Source organism: Apis laboriosa, unplaced genomic scaffold (genome assembly GCF_014066325.1).
Source record: "Apis laboriosa isolate Shangri-la unplaced genomic scaffold, ASM1406632v1 scaffold56_cov145, whole genome shotgun sequence".
Classification (NCBI taxonomy): domain Eukaryota; kingdom Metazoa; phylum Arthropoda; class Insecta; order Hymenoptera; family Apidae; genus Apis; species Apis laboriosa.
This window is the reverse complement of record NW_025223765.1, coordinates 1,492,130-1,515,511: the sequence shown is the minus strand read 5'-3', so window position 1 is coordinate 1,515,511 and position 23,382 is coordinate 1,492,130. Positions and strand designations below refer to the sequence as shown.

Genomic DNA, 23,382 nt, shown 5'->3' with positions numbered 1-23,382 from the left:
AGCTGCCGTTGAACTGCAACCACGACGTCCTTGCGTCGTGAGTCGTGGCGAATCGTCTCGACCATCGAAGGCGAAGAGGAAGCTGATGGACAATGAGATGCGATGGCCACATGGTAAAAATTTATTTTCGATTAAATGCTGAAACGAAATGAAAAATTGTGTCACATTTTTTTAATAAAACTCAATTTTCATAAGTATTAGCAAAAAGTGTGCAAGTCTTGCATAATCATCTGTTTTATAAATGAATAAATTTAGCAAACTTTCAATGATTTCCTGTATTAATTATTATAATAAAAAAAATTCGTAGAGAATCGTAAATATGATTATATTAATATCTATTGAATAAAATCTCTGAATTAATATTGATTGGCAGCTTCTTTTATTTCATATCTTATTTCTAATTATCTTAAATATAAATATAAGGCTCGTGAAATAATATTAAATTAATGATATAAATGTGATAAATAAATGAAAGAATAAGATAATTATTTAATTTGTGATTTCAATGATCCTGGAATTGTTGTTAATTATTATTCTGACCGACATTTGTCTATAAATGTTATTCTAAATAATTATCAAAAATAATTAAAATTTTTGTATATAACGAAAAAGAATGGAGTGAAAGAACAAAATGGAAATAAATATATGTATCTTTTTTGAAATACAGAAATTAAGAAAATTTTAAAAATCTAGAATGATTCCTTAAAATTAACAAAGTATAATATTTTTTAAGTATATAAATAATAAGAAAATAATATGAATATATTGTTTTTCGTACATTTAATTATTTCAAATATTAAAAATTTTTTAAAATTAATTTTTCTTCAATTAAATTGGCCAATTGAAATCACTGTTCATCAATGCGAAATATTATCACATTGAAATCTAGAATTAATATTATTTTTAATAATTAATTTCCAAACTCTTTGCGGACAAATGTCCCTACAATAACATCAAAGTTAAATAAAATTAAATTAAATTACATTTTAATGTAGTATAAAGTGTCTCAGATTTAAGTTGTTAAATTTTAATAAATATATTCTCTGGATCTAAATAAATAAAAAATATTATATAAATATATATAAATATATATATATATAAATTATAAAAAAAGTTATAAAAAAGTTATAAACAAAAATACAGAATACAAAATGGTTAAATTTTTTTCCTCAAAGATGAATAAATTGATTGAAAAAGATTAATATTATGGTTTCTGAAATCATTCGATTTTATTATTTTATGAATTCATTTTATTTTTATCCGTTAGGAATTTTAAAGAAAAAATTTTATGAAACAAAAATAAATATGATGAACCGATAGAATTAATGATTCCATTTTGAATTGTTGTCAATATAACTAAGTGTCAATATATAATATAACTAACTAAGTCAATATATAAAGTGGCAATTTTGAAATAATAATTAAATTACTGTGCATATAATAAATACTATATAATTATGTATGTATATTATTATTAATTACAATTATATATTTAATATTAAAATTAGTGTTAATAATAATAAATAAAAGTTAATATTAATTTAATCATTACAGGTAAATATTGCCATTTTCTTTGAATTTTGTATTTTTGTTTATAAATTTTTAATAAAGTATTAAACATTAAACGTATAATAATCTCTTTTTTTTACTTATTTATATTATATATATCCATAGAATATATTGACAAAATTTGACATTTAAAGGCATGACCTAAAGCATTCTATATATATAATATATAATATATTCTATATATATAATATATGCAACATTCAGTTATTAATAATACATATTTTTTTTTATTCCTAATATTTAAATATTTGATTTATAATATAATAATCTGATTTCATACAATAGAAAATATTATCATACAATATTAAGAATCAAAATCGAAAAAGTAATCATTCATAAAAGTATAATGTTATCATTATATAAATATCATTATATATAAAATATATTCATTTAATTAAAAAATGATATTGTTTCACCCTTCAGAGAGAGATGCATTTAACAAAATTGCTCTCCACTTGTTTACGTGGGATTCGTTTACCTTTTTTCGCATATCGCTGTTTTCACGATCGATTTCCGCTTTTCCGGTAACTCGGTTTCTCGAGTGCTCTTCAGAGAACATCATAATCGGCCACACCCTCTCTCAAAGGAGACAAAACTAGACTAAAAGGGCGTTTCGTCCTTTCAAATTGAGCACTGACTGTGAACATCTTAACTGAATTGATCGAATATTTTCTTCGTTGACAAAATTCAGTGTGAAGAGAAGGAGAAATTTTCGCGATTGATGATGTCGATTAGAATTGTGGTTCAGGTGATGTTGATTACGAGTTTGTTCGAGTTTATCCTGTCTATTGAACCAAATATCGAAAATACTCGTGTTCTGTACGTGAATGTGACTGGTGATTTGATGCTTGGTGGTCTGTTTCCTGTTCATCGAAAGGGTAATAATAGCGAGAACTGTGGTGGGATTCAGGTGAATAATAATTTCTTTTAAAGAAAAAAAAATTTTCGATAATTTTTGCAGAAGTTAAATAGTTATCAAAATTTATGAGAAAGTACAGAAAATTTAAATTGATAATTTTAAGATTTATATTAATATTTATGATATTAAAATTTATGATATTAAAATTTATGATATTAAAAATAAAGAATAATAATTTTTTTCAAAAATACAAATTTTGATAACTGATAATTTTGATTAATTTTTAAATAGAAATTTTAATTTTTATATAGAAAATTTAAATTGATAGTCTAAGATTTACACTAACTAATATTTAACTAAAATAAAATAAAAGATAGTATAATAATATTTAATTAATTTATTAACATTCAAGATATGTTTTTAAAATTTTTAGAACAAAGCATTAAATAAAATAGCGTTAAATAAAATCATCTTATATATTGTTAATATGTAATACATAATTAGAGATAAGAAAACATGCGATTAAAAAAAAAATTTTATTTTTATTTTTTAAAACATATAAGAATGAATATAAATAACTAATTTTATAATAGTAATAATAAAAATTACGTTATATCAAGTTATAAAATATTTAGAGTTTTTTAGAATTATTTTTTAGTATTAAAAGAAGTGTCTTATTATACATAATATTTCATATTATTTATTATACATATATTTAGCTATTATTCATTCATCATTTTTTTAAATCTATTCTAGTTTTTAGACTAAATTTTAAAAATTTCTGCAGGAGAGATTTTCTGCAGTGATTTCAATTTTTTTTCGGTTTTAACAAACATTTTTTATAATTACATTAATCACTTAAATGAATATATTCATATTCATTTTTATATATTTATATTCATATTTATATTCGCTAATCAATTTGCTCATATGATGGAAGAAGATGTATTTTTAGTTCGAAAATATTTATCTTCTTTTATCGAACTAGATATATTACATTGGTTAGTCTATATACATTTGTTTGTATTCTTATTAATGTTCTTGGCTCTGTCACTCGAATCATTGTTTGATTATGAAATACCAAAACTTCAATCAAAAACTAAGTACAATTCTTTTATTATACTTTTCATATTTGTATTTATTGTTGTATTTATTATATTTATTATATTTTTTGAAAATATGGCTATGAAAAATTAAAAATTAAAAAAAGTTGCAGATAATTATGAATTATATATTATAATATAATTAATATAATTAAACTAATTATATAATTATGTTAAAATATAATATTATATATAATAATTTTGATATTAATGAATTAATATTAATATTAAATTGATTACTATTAATATTTGATAATTAATATTAATGAATATTTATAAAAAATACTATAAATATTTTATATTTCAAATTTGCAAAAATGATTTGCAAAAATTTTTTCTTCTTGAGAAATTATATTAAGGAAATATATTCTTATATTAAGGAAATTATATTCTAAAGATACTAATTTTTTCCATATTTATGAGAATTATACATATTATGTATTGTATTATGTATTGTAATCCTCATCTATAAAATCAAATCTGATTTATAATTATATTATTTTTTTTTTGTCAAGATATATTTTGAAGTTGAAAATTTCCAAAAATATTGAAAATTATAAGATATGCTTATATTATTTGGCTTCTTCTAAATTCTCTATGGATTATTGAAGTATGTAATTTTAGAAACTACGATAAGAAAATACGTAGCATTATAATATAAAAATAAAAATTATATCTTATATTATTTAAAATTTTCCATATAAAATAATAAATTAATTTTATAATTTTTAAAAAATTTTTATGAATATAATTTCTAAATTATTAAATAAATAAATATATTTTCTATTAATTATCTTTTGATTTTTAAAGTATATAATTAATAAATTAAAAATTATAGTATAATACTTTTGTCATTCATTGTTTTTTCTATTTAATATAGTAATTTCTGAAATAAATATTTTATTCCATTTAAATATGCATCCACAAAAACTTCCTGCAGCAACAATAAGCGTCCATTAAACAAAACAAGATTGATGAACGACAATGGTTATTGTGAAAGGTCGTTATATAATCTTATATCCCTATCTTCTTCTCTACTCATATCCGGTTCTGAAACCGGAGTTTGAGTTATAATGAGTACTCTGAATACTTGAATATATTTAATTTATTTTACGTTGTGATTTGCACTATATGTATATATCATTTGTAAAATGATTAATAAAATTATTAATCTAAAAAATCATTTCAGAACTTTGTTTGAAATATTTTTAATTAGTTTTTACTAGATCAAATATTATATTCGAACAAAAATTTCTGTAAATTATATTGTATAAACTATAATTATAACCAAAAAATAAAGATAAAGTATATATTGTTATAAATACAAAAAAATTTTATTCATTTTTTTATATATCATTTTTTTTATAAATATAAAAATATATTATATATAGAAGAAGAAAATGATCATGTAAATAAATTAAATTATATTTTAATAATCTTTTTGTATATTTATAAATTCAGATTATATTCTTGAATAAAAGTTAAATTTTTTAAATTCAAATAATGAAGAAAATGTTATCTTATAAAAATTGTAAAAATTTCAAATCTCTTTCCAATTTATGAGAAAATTGGTAAATAAATAATAATAAAAGATAAAGAATGTTTAAAAGAATGAAAAGAAGAAAAAAAAGAATATTTAAAAAAATTACACATTATTAAAAATACAAAAGATATAGGCATTGAAATGTGTAAAATTCATTCAGTTATAAACTGAAAAACAACAAAAAAAATAAAAATAAAAAAAATGAATAACAATATCTTTGTAATATCTTCTCTTTATAATATTGCAAAAAAATTCGAGTCATTTGATTCAATTTAAAAAAGATTATTTTAAACAATATATGAATATTTTTTCTTTCATGATAGATAATTACATATTTTGTAAGAAAGAAAGAAGAAAATATGGTAAGAAATATCAGAATAATACAAAATAGTGAGAAATGTCAGTTCTATAGAATATCATCAATTTACAGAAAATAGTAAGAAATATAAGTAGTAACTCGAAATTGAAAAGAAATTTTAGACTTCCTTCTTTTAATATGATTAAATTTTTTAAACGGTATACATTTCAATGAATCATATAATTTTGATGGCAAATTAAATTCTAAGTCTAAAAATGAAAATGAAGTTCTCGTTTAACAAGAAATTAGATATGTTTCTTTATATAGTATATAAAGAGTCTCAGTTATCTATCCAAATGAATATCATGTCGTACGTCTATTGTTAAATTAGAGTTATTATTATATAATTAAAGATCTCTGTTTCATATATATTTAAAAATATATATTACACATATATAATTAATATATTTAGTTAGTTTATGTAGTTCTCTTAAATCTTATTCATTTATCATTTATACATCTATAATATATTTCAATTATATATTCTATTTTATGTATATTTAAATATATAATAATATATATTAAACACATGTGTTATACATATATTAACGTATTCTTATTTTAATTCATATAATTTTTAAAAAATTGATATTAATTTACGGATTGAAATTATAGTTTTATAAATTTTTAAGTTATTGATTAAAAATAAATTAAAACATTATTTATATTAAGAAAATTTATTCAATGAACATTTTTTTAAATTTTTGTTAAAAAATTCATTTTTTTTTTAAATTAATTCAGTTATATTTACTGATAATCAATCTCTATAACATGCAACTTAAAAAATGAAAATGATTTTGACATTTTCGAAAATCTTCTATCTAATTATTAATTAATATTTCATTAATAGATAAAAAAGTGTTCGAAAACTTTTATAAACCACTATTATATTAATTTATAAAAATATTTAACATTTAGATATTAGATACTATTTTACAGAAAAATTCATTAATTAATTTAGAAATTTTGCTTTGAATGAAAATTTATTAAATTTACCTTCTTAAAGTAATTTAGTTAGAAAAAAAATTTCTCAATATATGACTCTTTATACTTCATATATTCACAAAAAAAATTCCATTAAAAATAAAGAATTTGTTTAAAAAATTAAAAATTTTTTTTTTATTTATCTATGTTTTAATTGTTCGTCGTTGTTTTGATTGTTCTTTTTCATAATCTAAATATCTAAATATAATAATAATATAATATAATAAATATCATAATAAATGTTATAATAAATATCTAAATTAAAATAAGTATGTTTTTAGAGGATCATTTATTAATAGTGAATTATCTAATCTAATCTAATCTAACCCAAAAATCAGCAAATGATGACTTACTTGTTTTCTTAATAATTGTATATTTCATCATATAAATATAAATATAATCTGTAAAAATTATATTAACTCATTGTATTCTGAAAAAATTATTACTTTTCTAATAAAATATATTTACTAAATTATATTTAAAAGATTAAAAAATAAAAAGTTTTCGCTATACAATTTTTATAATATTTACACTATACAATTTATTTGATTTTTTAATTAAAAATATAAGTAATAATTAATATATTTATACGCAATACACAATATCAAAAATAAATGAAAATCAAAAAGTTTAATGACTTTTAAGAAATAAAATCCATCTCACCTACAAAATCATCTTGAAATTATTCTGTTAGTTCCAGGTTTAAATATAACATGAAATGTTATTAATCGTTATTAATAATATTAATGTTAATGTTATTAATAATATTAATTAATCATATAACAGAAAGATTGAATATTAATATATTGTGAAGAACATCTTCAAATTATCTAAAGATTTGTTTATTCTTATGTATACAGAATATGTGATTTAGACATTATTTTTTGTAATAATTAGTAAGCATGTTCGTTAATACTGTCATTTAATGAAACTTTTTTGATGAATCTTGGTTAAAGTCTGTGAATTCAGATGAAAAATGTAAAGAAATTCGTTAATAATTACTTCGATTAACCAAGTCCGATTATTATCTATGATCTTAATCAATTGGGATGTCGATTATCTGAGTCTCGATTCTAGATATAGAGATACAACACAATTAGTTTGTTGCTTTCTGCAGCTATTAGAACAGTTGTTATATGCATGTAGTATTATCTTGTTGTGGATAAGTTATCCTTATTATTTATTTTGTATTTTTATAGTGAATATTAAGAATGGAAAATGATTATTTATTCTTATATATTTTTATTGCACTGTTTCTATTTTTATCTATTAGTCTATTGGATTATTCCAAAAATTTTATTTATTAGCACACGTAATAATAGATTTGAAAAATATGTACTATATATTAATATTATAATAAAATATTATGTATATTANTAATAATACATATATTTTCTTGTTAAGTATTCTTTTGTTTTCTGTTATAAAATATAAGTAACAATATTAAAAAATTATTAAGTTATATAATTGTATTAAATTATAGACTACTTTTTTAAATGTAACTCAAATAAAATAATGTAGTGATTTTTAATTAGTGATAAAAGAATTAGTTTTTTAAATATTATTATGAAAACATCTTAAATATTTTACAAATAAATTAAAGCTGTTTTAAATATATGAATTTTGAATTTTTAAATAAATAGAATAATCGAAGTTAAAAAAGAATTCTGATTTTAAGATTCTATTTATTCTATTTATAAGATATATAAAGTTTTATAAATAATATAATTGTTAAAGTATAATGTAAATACAGTTTTTATCGGTTACTCTGAAAAAGTGAAATTATGAATCATGAAAACTCTAGAAAGATGAAGGAAATTCATAATAACAAAAATGAAAAAAAGAGACAATTTATTTATTTTATATTTGATATAAAATATATAAGTTATATGTTTATACATTTTAGTTTTAAAATATTAATAATATTTTTCTGAAACATTCTGTATTCAAGATAGATCAATAATTTTGTTTATTTTGAATATTTTATTAGAGATTATGTTGTTATTAGAAATTATTTTAAATATAGAATATAGATTATTAGAAATATAGAAAAACTTTATTTTTTAAAAGTTATATAGTATAAGAAAACTTGTATCGTGGAAGTTATAATTTTTTTACAAATAAAGAAACTTTTTAAAATTTTAAATATATTTTAAATATATAATTTTAAATATATATTTTTTTAAACAGTATTAAATAAAATAACGAATATTTAGATTCAGATTTAAATTTTAATTTTTTTTATTCAAATATTAAGATTTCAATAATTTCCAATACAAAATTATTCAATAATAAATAAAACAAACAGATATCATAAAAAATAATTAAAATTGTTAAATGGAATGCAAATATTGCATTGATAACCATCATCGAGCATTTCATAACGCAATTCTTCTTTTATATCGCATATTGTGATTCAATTATGCAATTCACGTATATGATTGTATATTCGACTATTCTTTCATATAGTCATTCATGAATTGCGATTTACATGATATATTCGACCACAAGATAATTATCCAATAGTATCTAATTTCGTAATACTTGTTCAACTTTTTTAATTATATTTAAAAAAATGAAAAATGAATGTTGCAGATCTTTCTGTACTGTGTAATTAAATGTTTTTTATATATTTAAAAAAACAAAAACATTCAAAATTATTAATCCATTAATTTTATGTATATATAATAAATAAATAAATATATTCTATATGTTCTCTTATATATTCTATTCTATATTTAATTATAAATATATATTTATAATATATATGTATATAAATAAATATATATATATATTTAAAAATAATAAAAATATTCAAAATTCTTAAAATTATTAATTCACCATGTAAATCAAAACCTTTATATCTTATATTTCAATTCTATTTCATATTTTACGTTTTCTGTTCATTTATATTTAAATTTTTGTCAATAATTAATTTTAATACTTCAATATTTTATTTATTTCAGATGGAAGACGGTATTCAACCATTAGAAGCAATGCTCTATACGATCGAGCGAATCAATAAGAATCCAGAAATACTTCCTGGTATACAACTTGGCGCGCTGGCATTCGATACCTGTGATAATCCTACTTATGCTCTAGATCATCTATTCTACTTCATTAAGGGTAAATTATCGCTTATTTGTGCTTGTTCGCTTATTTATGGTTAATACAAGCATTCATTCGAGATCGATTTTAGGTTTGATAGTGCGCAGCGATCGATTCGGATCCATAAATTACCGATGCGGAGACCAAAGTGTGCCAAAATTTTTGAATAGTGATTTCGATCACGTGGTCGCAGTACTCGGAGCTGAATCAAGTTCGGTTACCATTCAAGTAGGTATCGATAGAATTGTGACTACCGATTATCGATATATTTTCAATATATTGATAATATTATTAACGGATAATGTTTCTATTTTTGTTTATTCAAAGTTATTATTAAAATAAGTAAAAATATTATTTATTTATAAATTGCAATAAAAATAAATAAATGATTTATTTCGATTAATTTATTTGTATTCATATTATTGATATCTTAATATAATTTGAAAATTCAATGAAAATTATGAATAAACATTAACATTACTAATAACTTTGAATAAGAAAAAATAAAAAATTTTAAGAATTTCAATTATTTTCATTCGTTATCGATATATCGAATTATCGATAATGGTATCAATAGGATATCGATCTGAAATTATTTAATTAATAAAATTATTACTAAATTTTATTTAATTAAAATTTTTTTTCTGAAATTTTTCTTGATTTAAAAATTTTATAGATTATAGATCTTTAGATTTGAAATTCTTGAGAATTATTTTAACTCATTTTATTTATTTAAAATCTTCGAATTTATTAAGATTTTCAAGAACTTCACAATGATCAAAATTTAAAAAATTTTTAAAAATTAAAAATTCAAAATAATCAAATTTATTACTTGATATTTAATATTGATTCGAAATAATTCATAATTTTATAATTAAATATTCAAATATTCTAAATTCGAAATTATGGTTTACAGGTCGCATCAGTGCTGGGTTTGTTTCCGATACCGCAGATTTCGTACATGGCCACGTCGCCTTTTCTCAGCAACAAGGAGAAATTTCCAAGGTTTTTTCGTACAGTTCCTAATGATGTGAATCAAGCGCGAGCAATGCTCGAAGTTCTACGGTAAGTAATATATAATCGAGAGAATATTATATTGAAATTTATTGTAATAAATTTGTAAATAAATTCTTAATTGAATAATTATTTATATAAAATTTGTATTTTAATTTTTATTCTGTTATTATTTATATTATATTATAATAATTTTTATTGTTATTGTGTTATTTTATTTTTAAATTAATATAAATATAAATTCAAATTTATATACATATTTATTTAAATTTGAATAGGATTAATTATCTCCGATAATTATTAATCAGTTTAAACTATCAAACAGCAAATAATTAAAAATATAATTTTTTATATAAATTGTTTTCTTTTAGAATTCATTTATACGTTTCAAGTATTCATTCATAATTAAATTTATAATTAAAATATATCAATAATAATAATTATTATAATAACTATTTAATAATTATCAACTTCAAAAAATAGTGAATAATTGATAACAAGAAATTTAATATAATATAGAAATATATATAATTATAGAAATATATATAATATGTATAATTATAGAAATATAATTATAGAAATTTAAGAAGATTATAGAAGTAGAAATTTGAAAAGAAAATACTTGGATTATCAAATGAAAAGTAATCAAAAATTTTTTAAAAATAAAGATTTTAAATAATTAAGATCTGGTTTCTTTCAATTAATATATTTTCTCTCTCTCTCTCTCTCTCTCTCTCTCTCTATATATATATATATATATATATATATATATATATAAATTTTTATTCTATTTTATTATATTATAATTTAAAATTATAAAAATATTTATAATAAAAATATTTTATTATAATTTAATTTAAGTTTCTGAATTGTTGTATCAAGATATGTATATTTGTTATATTTAAATAGATTCGTTCTATTTTATATTTTTTTATCTAATCCATTGTTAGCCAATTTCAATGGTCGTACGTATCGGTCGTTTACACGGACTCGGAGTATGGGAACCACGGATACGAGATGTTGGCATCATTGGCAACCGAGTATTCGATATGCTTTAGCACACGACATCGAATTAGTAAAGATCATTTCAAGGATGATGATTATGATTTCGTGGTCCGTAATATTGTCAAAAAAACGAACGTTAAAGGTATTTATCGAATATTATTTTCTAATTCAATGTTTTCCATTATTCCATATCGTAATTTAATATGTATTAAATTATTTTGAATTAACAATAATGAATCTTGAAACTAGGTTAGACTAATAATATCTCGTAGCATTGAAATATTTCGAAATATTTCTTAAATATTATATTTTAATCCAGTATATATTTTTTATATCCTAATCCAGTGTATGTTAAATCATTTTGGATCAGTAATTTATTTTAAAACTAATTAGATTAAATCGACAATTATCGAAAAAAATTGACGTTCGAGGTATTTCTCAAATATTACATTTATCTAGCATTTTAGCAAATTAAATATTAAATCATTTTGGATTAGCAAATCATATCTTGAAACTATAATATAATTAGATTCAATTTTGTGATATGTATTATAATGTATTATAATTCTGATTTTATAAATAGTTATAAAGAACTGAAATGATGTATAAACTCTACACAGGATATTTCGAATTAAACAAATTTAATGGATTTTTTTATGAAAAAATAAATTGAAAATATAAAATATGTAGCAATATTGCAATATGTAATTAACATATTATGTATTATGTTTTTAACGTATTAAGATATAAAACTAACATAAAAACTTTAGAATATATAATAATGATATATAATAATGATTTTTTAATCAGAATTGTAACCGATATAGACTTAAAATATTTTTAATCTGTAAAACTGTTAAAATATTATTTTATTTCTTCATAACTATTTCAGAATCAATACATATAATGTATTATATATTATATGTATAATAATTTGATTGTTTTTAGAATTATAATACATAAATAAAAGAATATTTACAAGTATAAAAAATAGAAATATTAGGATAATTAAAAATTTTAATCTGTATATCAGTATAATATAGTTTAACAATTATTACAACAATTTTTCGCAAAAGTTTTTCATTTATTAATTCTTTGTATTCATTTTATATAGATCTTTTTTATTTTTATTTCGTATAACAAAAAATTTTTATATGTGCATATTTAAATAAAATTTATTTTTATTTATTTTAATTTTCTTTCAAAGAACTAAAAATAATTAAGAATTATAAAAGTATATTATAATTATAATTATAATTATAATATTTATAATAATTGTATAATATTATTGTAATTAATATTTGAAATATTTTATTTTTTCATTTTTTATGATTAAAAGAAATAAAATGAAACAATAATATGAGACATTTGAAATTTATCAATGAATAATAATTTCAATTTTCAGATTTCAATCATCAGATAATAAATTTGAAAAAAAAAATCTAAAAAAAATCTGCTATTTGAAACTGTAAATTCAATAATTATCATATTTATTCTGGATTCACTGTGATTTTGTAGAACGAAATTTAATATATGATTATTATAAAACAAAATAAATTCTAATTATATTATTGTATTTAAGATTAATATCTTATTAAATTTTAATTATGATAAAACATTTATATATACTTTCATAACTCATTTTTTTTCAATTTATACTAATCTCATATTTATTCTGATTTTCTAATTTTTTAAGAGATGAAAATTTCACAAATTTCTTAAAATTAATAATATTTATTTATGTAAAATATTTTATATGAAATTTTTGTAAAATTATTCATTTAATTTTTTATTTATAACTAATCCAAAATTTCTTAAATCAAAAAACAAAATGTTTATTTTTCTCTTATTTTTAAAATACTTTTTTACTATTCTATTCTTTTTTTAAATTTTTTATTAATTTTTAAAGTCTTTTTTTGCCATTCAATTGAAATTAAATGTCAGTCGATTATCAATCGGTCATTTTCCACATTTCTTATTATTCTATTTTTTTTTTTTTTTTTCTTACAAAGCATTTTTGATGCCACTCGATTATATATAAATGACAGTATGGAAAACGAGTATTATATCAATCGATAATCGATTGACATTCATTTTTAATCGGAAGACGAGAACTGAATAATGGAAAAAGGCTCTTACTCATTAAATGGGGGTTATTCATATCCAGACATTTCTAAAAAGGTCAGGTTTTTCACTTTTATAATTTGCAATAATAATAATTCGCACAAATTATTTTTTGAAATTTTTTATTATATGATCTTAATTTAGAATATTTGAGAAATATTACATAAATTTTTCCAGATTTTTTTCAAAAACTTTTATTATTTTTTGTACTGAAAAATGTATCGGAATAATAACTCTCATTTACGGAGTAAGAGTTAAATATTTTCATAGCATAGTCAAATTTTAATATAGTTTTATAGTTGAAGAATTGATGTGTAATTTAATGGCATATTAATTGATCCCAATCATACTATCATTTTTGATTCAATTTTGATTTTGTTTTGTAATTTTATTAAAGATAATTTTTACAAAATTAACTTTTAAGGTGTCACGAAGGTTTTAAAATTTTTATTTTTTTGTTTTTCTTCAAAATGTATTTAGATATATTTTCAGACTTTTTATTTTTTGCTCTTATTATATTATCAGTCATAATATTTCTTTCTTTTTTTCTATGTTATATTATTGATCGTTTTGTTTTAATATAAACGTCCAAAAGAGTTAAATATTTTGATATAAAATGAAGATATTTATACATATTTACAACAGATATTTACAACATAGAAAAATTGCTATTAATTGATAATTAATGTTTAGAAAAAGAGTGTTTATTATAAATTTGTAAAAATGAATTCTGTACTGTAACTGTAATATAGAAAATACATTGGCAAAATTTTTAATACTCGATAATACTAAAGATTAACAACTTCAAAGAAAAAGAGAACAAATATGGAAGAAAGGTGTATCAAAATTCTTATTATGTTTTATTCTTTATCGTTCTTTTATTTTATTATTTTGTTAATTAAAAAAAAACTTATTTTTATATCCAATGAATTTATACATCAAAAACAATGATTTTTATGCAATTTTTCAATTATTAAAAAATTAATTGTTGATTTATTTTTTTGATATGATTATTATTAATATTATTTATTTTTTAAAGCGAATGAAAAACGTATGTTAATTATATCAAATTTTTTATTCATTGAATAATGAATTCTTCTTACATTTTTCTGTAAATTTTATAAAATCTAATATAAAATTTCTTTCGAGATATATTCAATTGATATTTTTATTTAATTGATTTTAAAGAGAAATTGTTTATTTTTCATATAGAATAATTGTTAAAATCTACTATATATACTATCTATACATTTTTAGTTTAAAAAAATTCAAATAAGATATGTAAAAATTGAAAAAAAAGAAACAATCTATTTAAGAAATATTTATTAATTCATGTACATATATATGATAAATATCATATAAGATGTTTCAGAAGCCGATGAAACTTATGTGATGATTAAGCTTAATTGATGATTTTTGAGGTAATTTGAAGTAATTTTTTTCTTCGCAAAAATTTTTGTTTTGGTTTTGATAACGAATTATTAACGAAAAATATTAATCAATCTCAAAGCGCATAGATTTATCATAATAATAGATAGTATTGAATACATATCAAATTATGTATATTGAATTTGAACAAATAATTTAAATGATATGAATCAAGATTTGTTAATCGACACTATATATATTATAAAATCATTTTTATATATTTTACATATAAAGTATTTTTATTATTTTATTATTTATTATCACAATTATTTAAATTTTTTAAAACAATTTTTTATTAAAATTATGTTTATTATAAAAATATTTCTTAAAGTATTTACATAATAAATAAACAATTTTGATAATTTTACAAATTTATTTTTTGATAATTTTTATATTTAATTTTTATATTTAATAAAATTTTCTGAAAGTAAGTTTCTCCTATGGTAATTATTAATAATATTGCTATTTCAATATGTTTTTTATAATATATACATATTTAAATATCAATTCAGTTTACAAAAATAACTTATTTTAATACTTACTTCATATGATCATATTAATTATTATATTAAAAACATGATTCATATTAAATACTTTACTAAAATTTTAATATAATATTTTGATACATTTATTTAAAAAATAAAAATTATTTTAAAAATAAAAATAAAAAAATTATCCTAATTAACTTAGAAAAAAAGAAGAAAAAATAAATGGCTATATATTTCGCATACTTAAATACTAAAAAATAAAATTTTAATACCTATTTTACACGATATTACAACATTAACTCATATTAAGTATCTTTAACAAAATTTTAATATAGTTTTCCTATCCATTAGAATACATCCATTTGGAAAACTATTCTTACCAATCAAGAGAAAAAGAAACTTTTTTGAATGGCTATTTACAGTGGTGGTGTTGTTCGCGGAAAAAGCAACAACATTGCGAGTTCTGGAGGCAGCGAGGCGCGTTGATGTTGGCTCTCGATTCGTTTGGTTGTGCAGTGATGCATGGCCAGATCACAACGACATAAATTACCAGCAAACCATCGTGTTGGAAGGTGCTCTCGCTGTTCAACCACTCTATGCGCCCTTATCTGGCTTCGATGAGTATTTCATGGAATTGACTCTTGATCATGAACAAAAGAATCCTTGGTTCCGCGAATTTTGGCGAACATATCATAATTGCGTCTATGTGGAAGAGACGAAATATTTTTCTTCTAAAAAGGTGAGTCTTGGTTTTTCTTTTAAATTAAAAGAAAAAAGAAAATCATTTGATAGATTATTTTTATTTATTTAGGAGAAATTGAAGGAAGATGATATTAAATTATTTCAGAAGGTTCTTTTTGTCTTTTTCCTATACATATAAATATAAAACTTTTGATTTCGTCTTTGTAGAATAATGATCGAGCTGGATCATATTTACTATGTATTTTAATAATGTTTTTTATTATTTATAAAAATTTTATATGCTTTATATGTAAATTGTGTTAATTAAAATTTTTTAAATTTTATTTCTTTGGAACATCTACTATTCTCTTTTTTCAAAATGAGTTTGATTTAAGTACTTAAAAAGTCGAGATGATTCCTAATATCGTTAAGAGAATACCAATTTTTTTAATAGAAAATCAAATCAAATAGTTAATAATCTTATCAATTTATAACTTTCTATTATTATTAATTAGTAAATTTTGGAAAAAGATTTAGAATATTCAATGAAAAAAATGAAGTATTTTCAAATAAACTAGACTGTATGTATGATTTTTCAAATTATTTACATTATTTTCTAAAATAAGTACAAACAAATAACGAAAAGAACTTTTAGGACAATTTAATATTAGTAATATTCTGATATATGTAAAATATAAAATATGTTATATAATGTTATATGTTTATGTTATATAAAATATAACATAAAAAATAATATAATATCAATAATTTCGCAATATATAAGTTAAAATAAATATAATTTCTTTATTTTTTATACAGAATATTAACATATTCATGAAACATTTTTAGAGAATCTAAAAATAAACACAAAAGTTAATGTACAAAAATTTCTTTGAGATTGAGGCTTATTTATTAAATTATTGAAATTTATGTGTTAAATGAAATGAGACGGATTATATTATATATATTGAGATTATGATATGAATAGTTTCATTTTATCTAATACTTAAATTTTTATATTTTTTATATTCTCTAAAATTTTATATTTTATATTTTATATTTCTAAAATATATATATATATATTCTTAATTTTAAATTTCTTATATTTTATAATATAAATCTCAACTTGAACTTGAAACAACTATCTTGATATTTTTGTATTTATTCTGATATTCAAAATCAATCTAGATTTTAAAAATGTCTCATAACAATACATTCATAACAATACACAACTCTCTATATAAATATATTATAATAACATCATTAATAAATATCATTAATAGTACTATTTAATAATATAGCATTAAAAAATATGGATTAAAATTCTTGGTACAAATTAAAAGATAATATAGCACAAAATAAGATAAAAATTGAAAATATAATTAAAAATTGAAAATAAAATTATATTGGAGAATTTTTAAAAGAATCAAATTATATATATTTATCAAATATATATAAACTTAGTAAATTTTGAAATATGATTAAATAATTAGTGGAGAGTAGTAAACATATTTTATGATTCAATAATAATACAACAAAAAAATTGAATAATATACTCAAATAGAATTGAATAATTTCTAAAATATTTGATTTATTTTATATATTATATATATTTGATTTTTTTAAAAATAAGATTATAAAAATATATTATAAAGAAAAAAATATTATTATATTTTTTATTTATTCTTGCACATAGTATAACTTCTTATTGATTGCATATTTAATTACAGATAGAATTAAGACACATATATATTGATTAACTTTTAAATACTTCACGAAATCTTCAATATAATTTTGCTATTTTTACTCCTATTTTAAATCATTTTATCTCTCAGACTTTATTTATACTATTTTTATCTATACTAAATATAATATATAATATTATATATTATATATAATATATATATAATAATTATATAATATAAATAAATATAATTATACGTTAGAGAAAAATAAAAATATAAAAAATTGTATGATTATTCGATAAATTTTAACTTTGTAACAAACTTTTTTGTAACAAACAATTTTATAACAACAATTTTTGAAAAAATCAATTTTAAAAAAAATGATAATTTTCCAATTTCGAAAATTCATGTTTTTACGATTATTTATTAATTATTTTAATTTGATTGCTCTTAACATGAAATAATTCTATGAAATTATAAACGTTTTTAAAATAATAATTATAGTTAAAAATGTATCTGAAATGCATCCACTTTTGCTGATATTTTTCAATTTATTTCGAAAACTAAAAGGAAAAAGAAAAAAATCTAATCATACTATGCGACAGAACAAATCTTTTTACTAATAAAAACATCAAGAAGAAACTTACAAGATCATTCTTGTTTTTAATATAGAAACGAAATAGTTTAGCAAAACATGTGGCAGTGGTGCTCAATGATGGTTGTTTCATCTTAATTTCGATATGCTGTGCACAGAACTGGATAAATTTTAAATAAAAACTATTGAAAATAATAATTGGAATATATTTATTTAAATAAGATGATGTTTATTTTATTTCTTAATATTACATACAAAAATTTGAAAATACGTATTTTTTATATATATAATGAAATTTTTATATACATATGAAATTATTAATTGAAATAATATATTTTATAAAATAAAAATTTATTTTATTAAATTATTAAATTATTTTATAAAATAAATATTTATTTGATATATATACTTTTTTGAATATATGCAAGAATAATTATTTCAATTAATAATTCATAATCTTAAATTTAAAGAAAATTATGTTAAATATTTTTAAAGATTACTGCTAAAAGTAGGAAGTAAATCGGATATTATTATCTTCAATCAAAATATACGTTTAAGAAAGAAATACAAATTGAAATAATTCATAATATCGTTTAATATCCGTTAAATATTTATTTTGTTAAATATTTATTTATTTGCCTTTGGTAATGTACATATTTCAAATAGAAAATCAGTTAGATAATATTATGGTTTTATAACTAGTCCTGCGAAACAATAATTTTTTCATTGGCGTTGATGAAAAATATATAATTGAAATATGTATTTCATATATATATATATACTTAAATAAATATTTTAAATAATATTTCTATTAATATATATAAAGTAAATAATTATTTCAAATTAACCAATGTAATATATTTTAGGAAAATATTGTTTCTATTTTATTTCAATTATTATTTTACCCAGAATTTATTATTAAAAATCATAAATAGTAAAAAAAAGAATTTTTTCCTTATTTCAATTCATCTTATATTTATATGTATTAAAATAAGGATTTATTAATTATTAATAGCAATCCTTAATTATTGCCCAATTTTGTAACGAATTATTTTATGACCAAACAAATTTAATATAATTCAATAACATTTTTTTAGATAATTTTTAATATAATTTAATTAAATTTTAATAGATAAGATATAGAAATTTTAATAGATAGATATGGAAGATTATACAGGATCATCATTATTATGATAAAATAACAAATTTACTATTTTAACACTTTCTAACTACAATTTATGTGAATAAATAATATCAATAATGTCAAAATCAAATTAAAATATCAAATTTTTTGATTTTATTCTAATTTTGCATTTTTTTAAATAATAAAATATACTAGTATACAAAACTCTTTTTCATTCTTTTATTCATTTAAGCTAATAATTTTTTTTATTATTTTTAAAAACACAAATAAAATTGGAATTTCATGTTAATTTTCTATTGTATTATTTATTCAATTATTATGCTAAAAATATAATAAAAAATCCATCCATTTTAAAATATATATTATAAATAATAAGGAGAAAAAATGATATTTTTCATCTTATTCTATTTATTACCTTAACCTTATCTTTTCTATTTATTTAATTATTTAAAGATATAACCTTTGATGTTAAAATCAAGTACAAGAAGTAAACACAGAAAATAAAAAAAAAGGAACGGAATTACATAAAATAGATATAAAGTATAATTGGTATATTGTTTTTGGATAAATTTATTTAAATATTTATTAAAATTATTAGAGTGAAAAATTTTGACAATATAAATAAGAATCAACATAAATGATTTTTTATCATTTTTTATCAATTTTTTATCATGATAGCAAATTGAGATTGAAAGTTGCAATGTTTTTTTTAACATCTTATCTCTAATTTTAGTTTCTGAAACGGAATTTTTTTTCATTTTTTATTTAAATAAAAGAAAACAAAAAAAATAATTACTTTAAATAAAAATAATAATTACTTTAAATAAAGATAGAAATAAACAAAATACAAAAATACAATAATAAAATAAATGAATAAAATAAAATAAATAATTAAAATAATGATATAAATATTATAATAGTAAAGATCTCTCTGGAATCGTAATTATCTCTCATCATATTTGAAATTGTGCGTCATGTTAGCCTTTTGCGCATGCGTTTCCTTTAATTTGTGACAGTACTGATTCAATTTGAATAGTTTAAATCAGTTGGAAACGAACTGCGATACTGACAAGTACGAAAGTAAAGAGAACCACTTTTTAGAAGTGAGATTTTTATTAAGATCGTTTGAGATCAATATTCGGATTTTTATCGTGATTTATAGTGAGATTTAACTGCGAATTAGCTGTGAATGTGGATAAAATAATAAAAGAAAAGAAAAATCGTGATTTTAATGTTTTTAATCGAAACATTTTTCTCAATCGTATATTACATTAATATTGATAACATAGTTGCGATGTTAACAATGTTAACGTAATTAAAACATTGTGTGTTACCTTTTTATATAACGGAAAGCAATTTGTAATATTTTAATAATCGTTATGAAAAAGATTATGATTTTACAATGGTTAAAAGAAACGATTTGAAGACGATAGTTAACCTTTATGATCACGAGGACAGAAGAGTGTGGAACATTCGAGAAATTGAAACAAAAAAGAAGAAAATAAAAAACGTAAACAATTAACGGTTGTTGAAGAAAGAGCTGTATTAAAGAAAAAGCCAGCTATATAAACAAATCGTAAACGGAACGAAAGGTAATGCGAAGGTAAAGATGATAATACCAACGGTACATAAATTCAAATAAAAGTCGATAAAGAAGAATCAAGAATCATAGGTAAGTTTATTTAAGTCAATTAATGGTGCAAATAAAAGAAAGCGCGGGAGATTTATCACAATCAAATTTACATCTACATAGTGTGAAATTATATATTACGCATGAGTTAAGAAATTATATATTTAAAAACTATATTATACTATATTATATACTATATTATATATTATAAAACTATATATTTAAATATTTAATTAAATTTTTAAATACCATAAGTAGATTATGGTATTTAAATATTATAGATGGATTTTATTATCTAATACATGGAAATTAATATTATTTGTTTAAAGTTAAATTTTTTTTTATTACATTATATTTTACTCATTTCGAAGATCAAAATGAATTATGTATTTGCAACTTAAAAATTCATCTTTTTAAAAAATAAAGATCTAGAATTTAATTAAATACTTTTGCATGCAAAAATTTCTTTTACGTTTTGTTAATAAATTATTATAAAAATTATTAATAAAAAACAATCAATCTAATTAATGTATATTCTAATAATGTATATCTTATTTATATAATATATATCAAGGATTTCCTTTAAATATTAATTTTGCCAAAATAATTAAATAAAATAATATTACTATAACTATAATAAATAAATATAATAAAAATAATAAATAAGTACAAATATATAAATATATAAATAATATATTATATAAATAATAAATACAAATATAATAAATATTATTTACATAATTTTCTATTATTACGTAATTTTCTAATAATTGAAGTCAATGTCATTCAAAAAATTGTATGTCTAAAGAAATAGCTTTAAAATATTCTATAAATTTGAAAGTTTGAAAATGAATATATAGTAAATCCTCCATTATTCGACTTATATATATAAATCGAAGATAATATATATATTTAACATCCAAATGTTTTACTAAAGAAACATTTTATTATTCAAACTCTCTTTACACGCAACGATGTAAATAAAGACCTTTTTTTACCACTAAAATGAAAATAGAATTTAAAATTTAAAATTGATATTAGATATGGTATTTACAAAAATATTGAAACAAAATATTGAACGTGTGCTTATATACATTATTTATTTAGTAAAAGCTGCTCATGAAATGTTCATGTCGTCTCATATTCTAATTATAAGTTTATTTTCAAATTTATCATTTAAAAATAAATACTATTACTGATTTATATATTATATATATATACTCTTAATTCTTTAGTGTTTGAATAATCACAAATGATTTGACTTTTGGTATAATGACATATTCAAAATGACATTTCTTTTGCTATGGAAATTGAAATTTTTGTAAGAAATGAAAAAACATTTTTTTTATTAATAATAAATAAATCAAATGAATTGTATAATCGTTATACATATATATTTATAAATACATATATATTTATAAAACAAAATTTTATTATTAAATGATTACAAGTAACTAATTGAAAATTTTAATGCAAAAAATTGATTTTAAAATTGTAAAAAATTGGAATTTTTACAATTACATTGTAAAATAAAAATTACATTGAGTAAATGGTTATTATAGTTATTATATATTATATAAGAATTAAAATTAAATATTTATAATAATCTTTGGATATTATTATATATTATATATATTATTAGTATATTATTATATATTATATATTATTAGTGCAAGAATTAAAATTAAATATTTATAATATCCAAAGATTATTATAAATATTTAATTTTAATTCTTGCACTAATTGATAATATATAAAATATAAAAACTTCAATATTTTAGTAAAATATAATTTTACTAAAAAATAGATTTGTTCAGTTTTTGAATTAAGATCTTTAATTTTTACCTGTAGAATAAATTCGCAATTTCATTTTAGATTTATGAAGATAATTAAAATTTATTTGTATCAATCCTTAAAACTTGCTAATTCTTTCTTTATTAAAAAAATTGAATTTTTAAAATTTATTCTTATTTATTAAATTTTTATATATTATTTTATATATATTCTTATATATTAAATTTTTCAAATTTATTGAAAAATTCTTATTTTATTGAAAAAACTTAA

General features: G+C 18.4%; 1 protein-coding gene across 1 annotated transcript in view; it reads left to right on the top strand.

The window, feature by feature from the left end:
* The first annotated feature begins 20 nt into the window (after positions 1-20).
* The window catches only part of LOC122717741 (metabotropic glutamate receptor 3-like), a 75,121-nt gene continuing 51,759 nt past the window's right edge, over positions 21-23,382 (top strand). The window contains exons 1-6 of the mRNA XM_043942111.1: positions 21-113; positions 9,383-9,542; positions 9,616-9,752; positions 10,441-10,589; positions 11,489-11,685; positions 16,006-16,322. Coding sequence (XP_043798046.1) covers positions 93-113; positions 9,383-9,542; positions 9,616-9,752; positions 10,441-10,589; positions 11,489-11,685; positions 16,006-16,322 — 981 coding nt within the window. The 5' untranslated portion in view covers positions 21-92. The remainder of the gene's footprint in view (positions 114-9,382; positions 9,543-9,615; positions 9,753-10,440; positions 10,590-11,488; positions 11,686-16,005; positions 16,323-23,382) is intronic.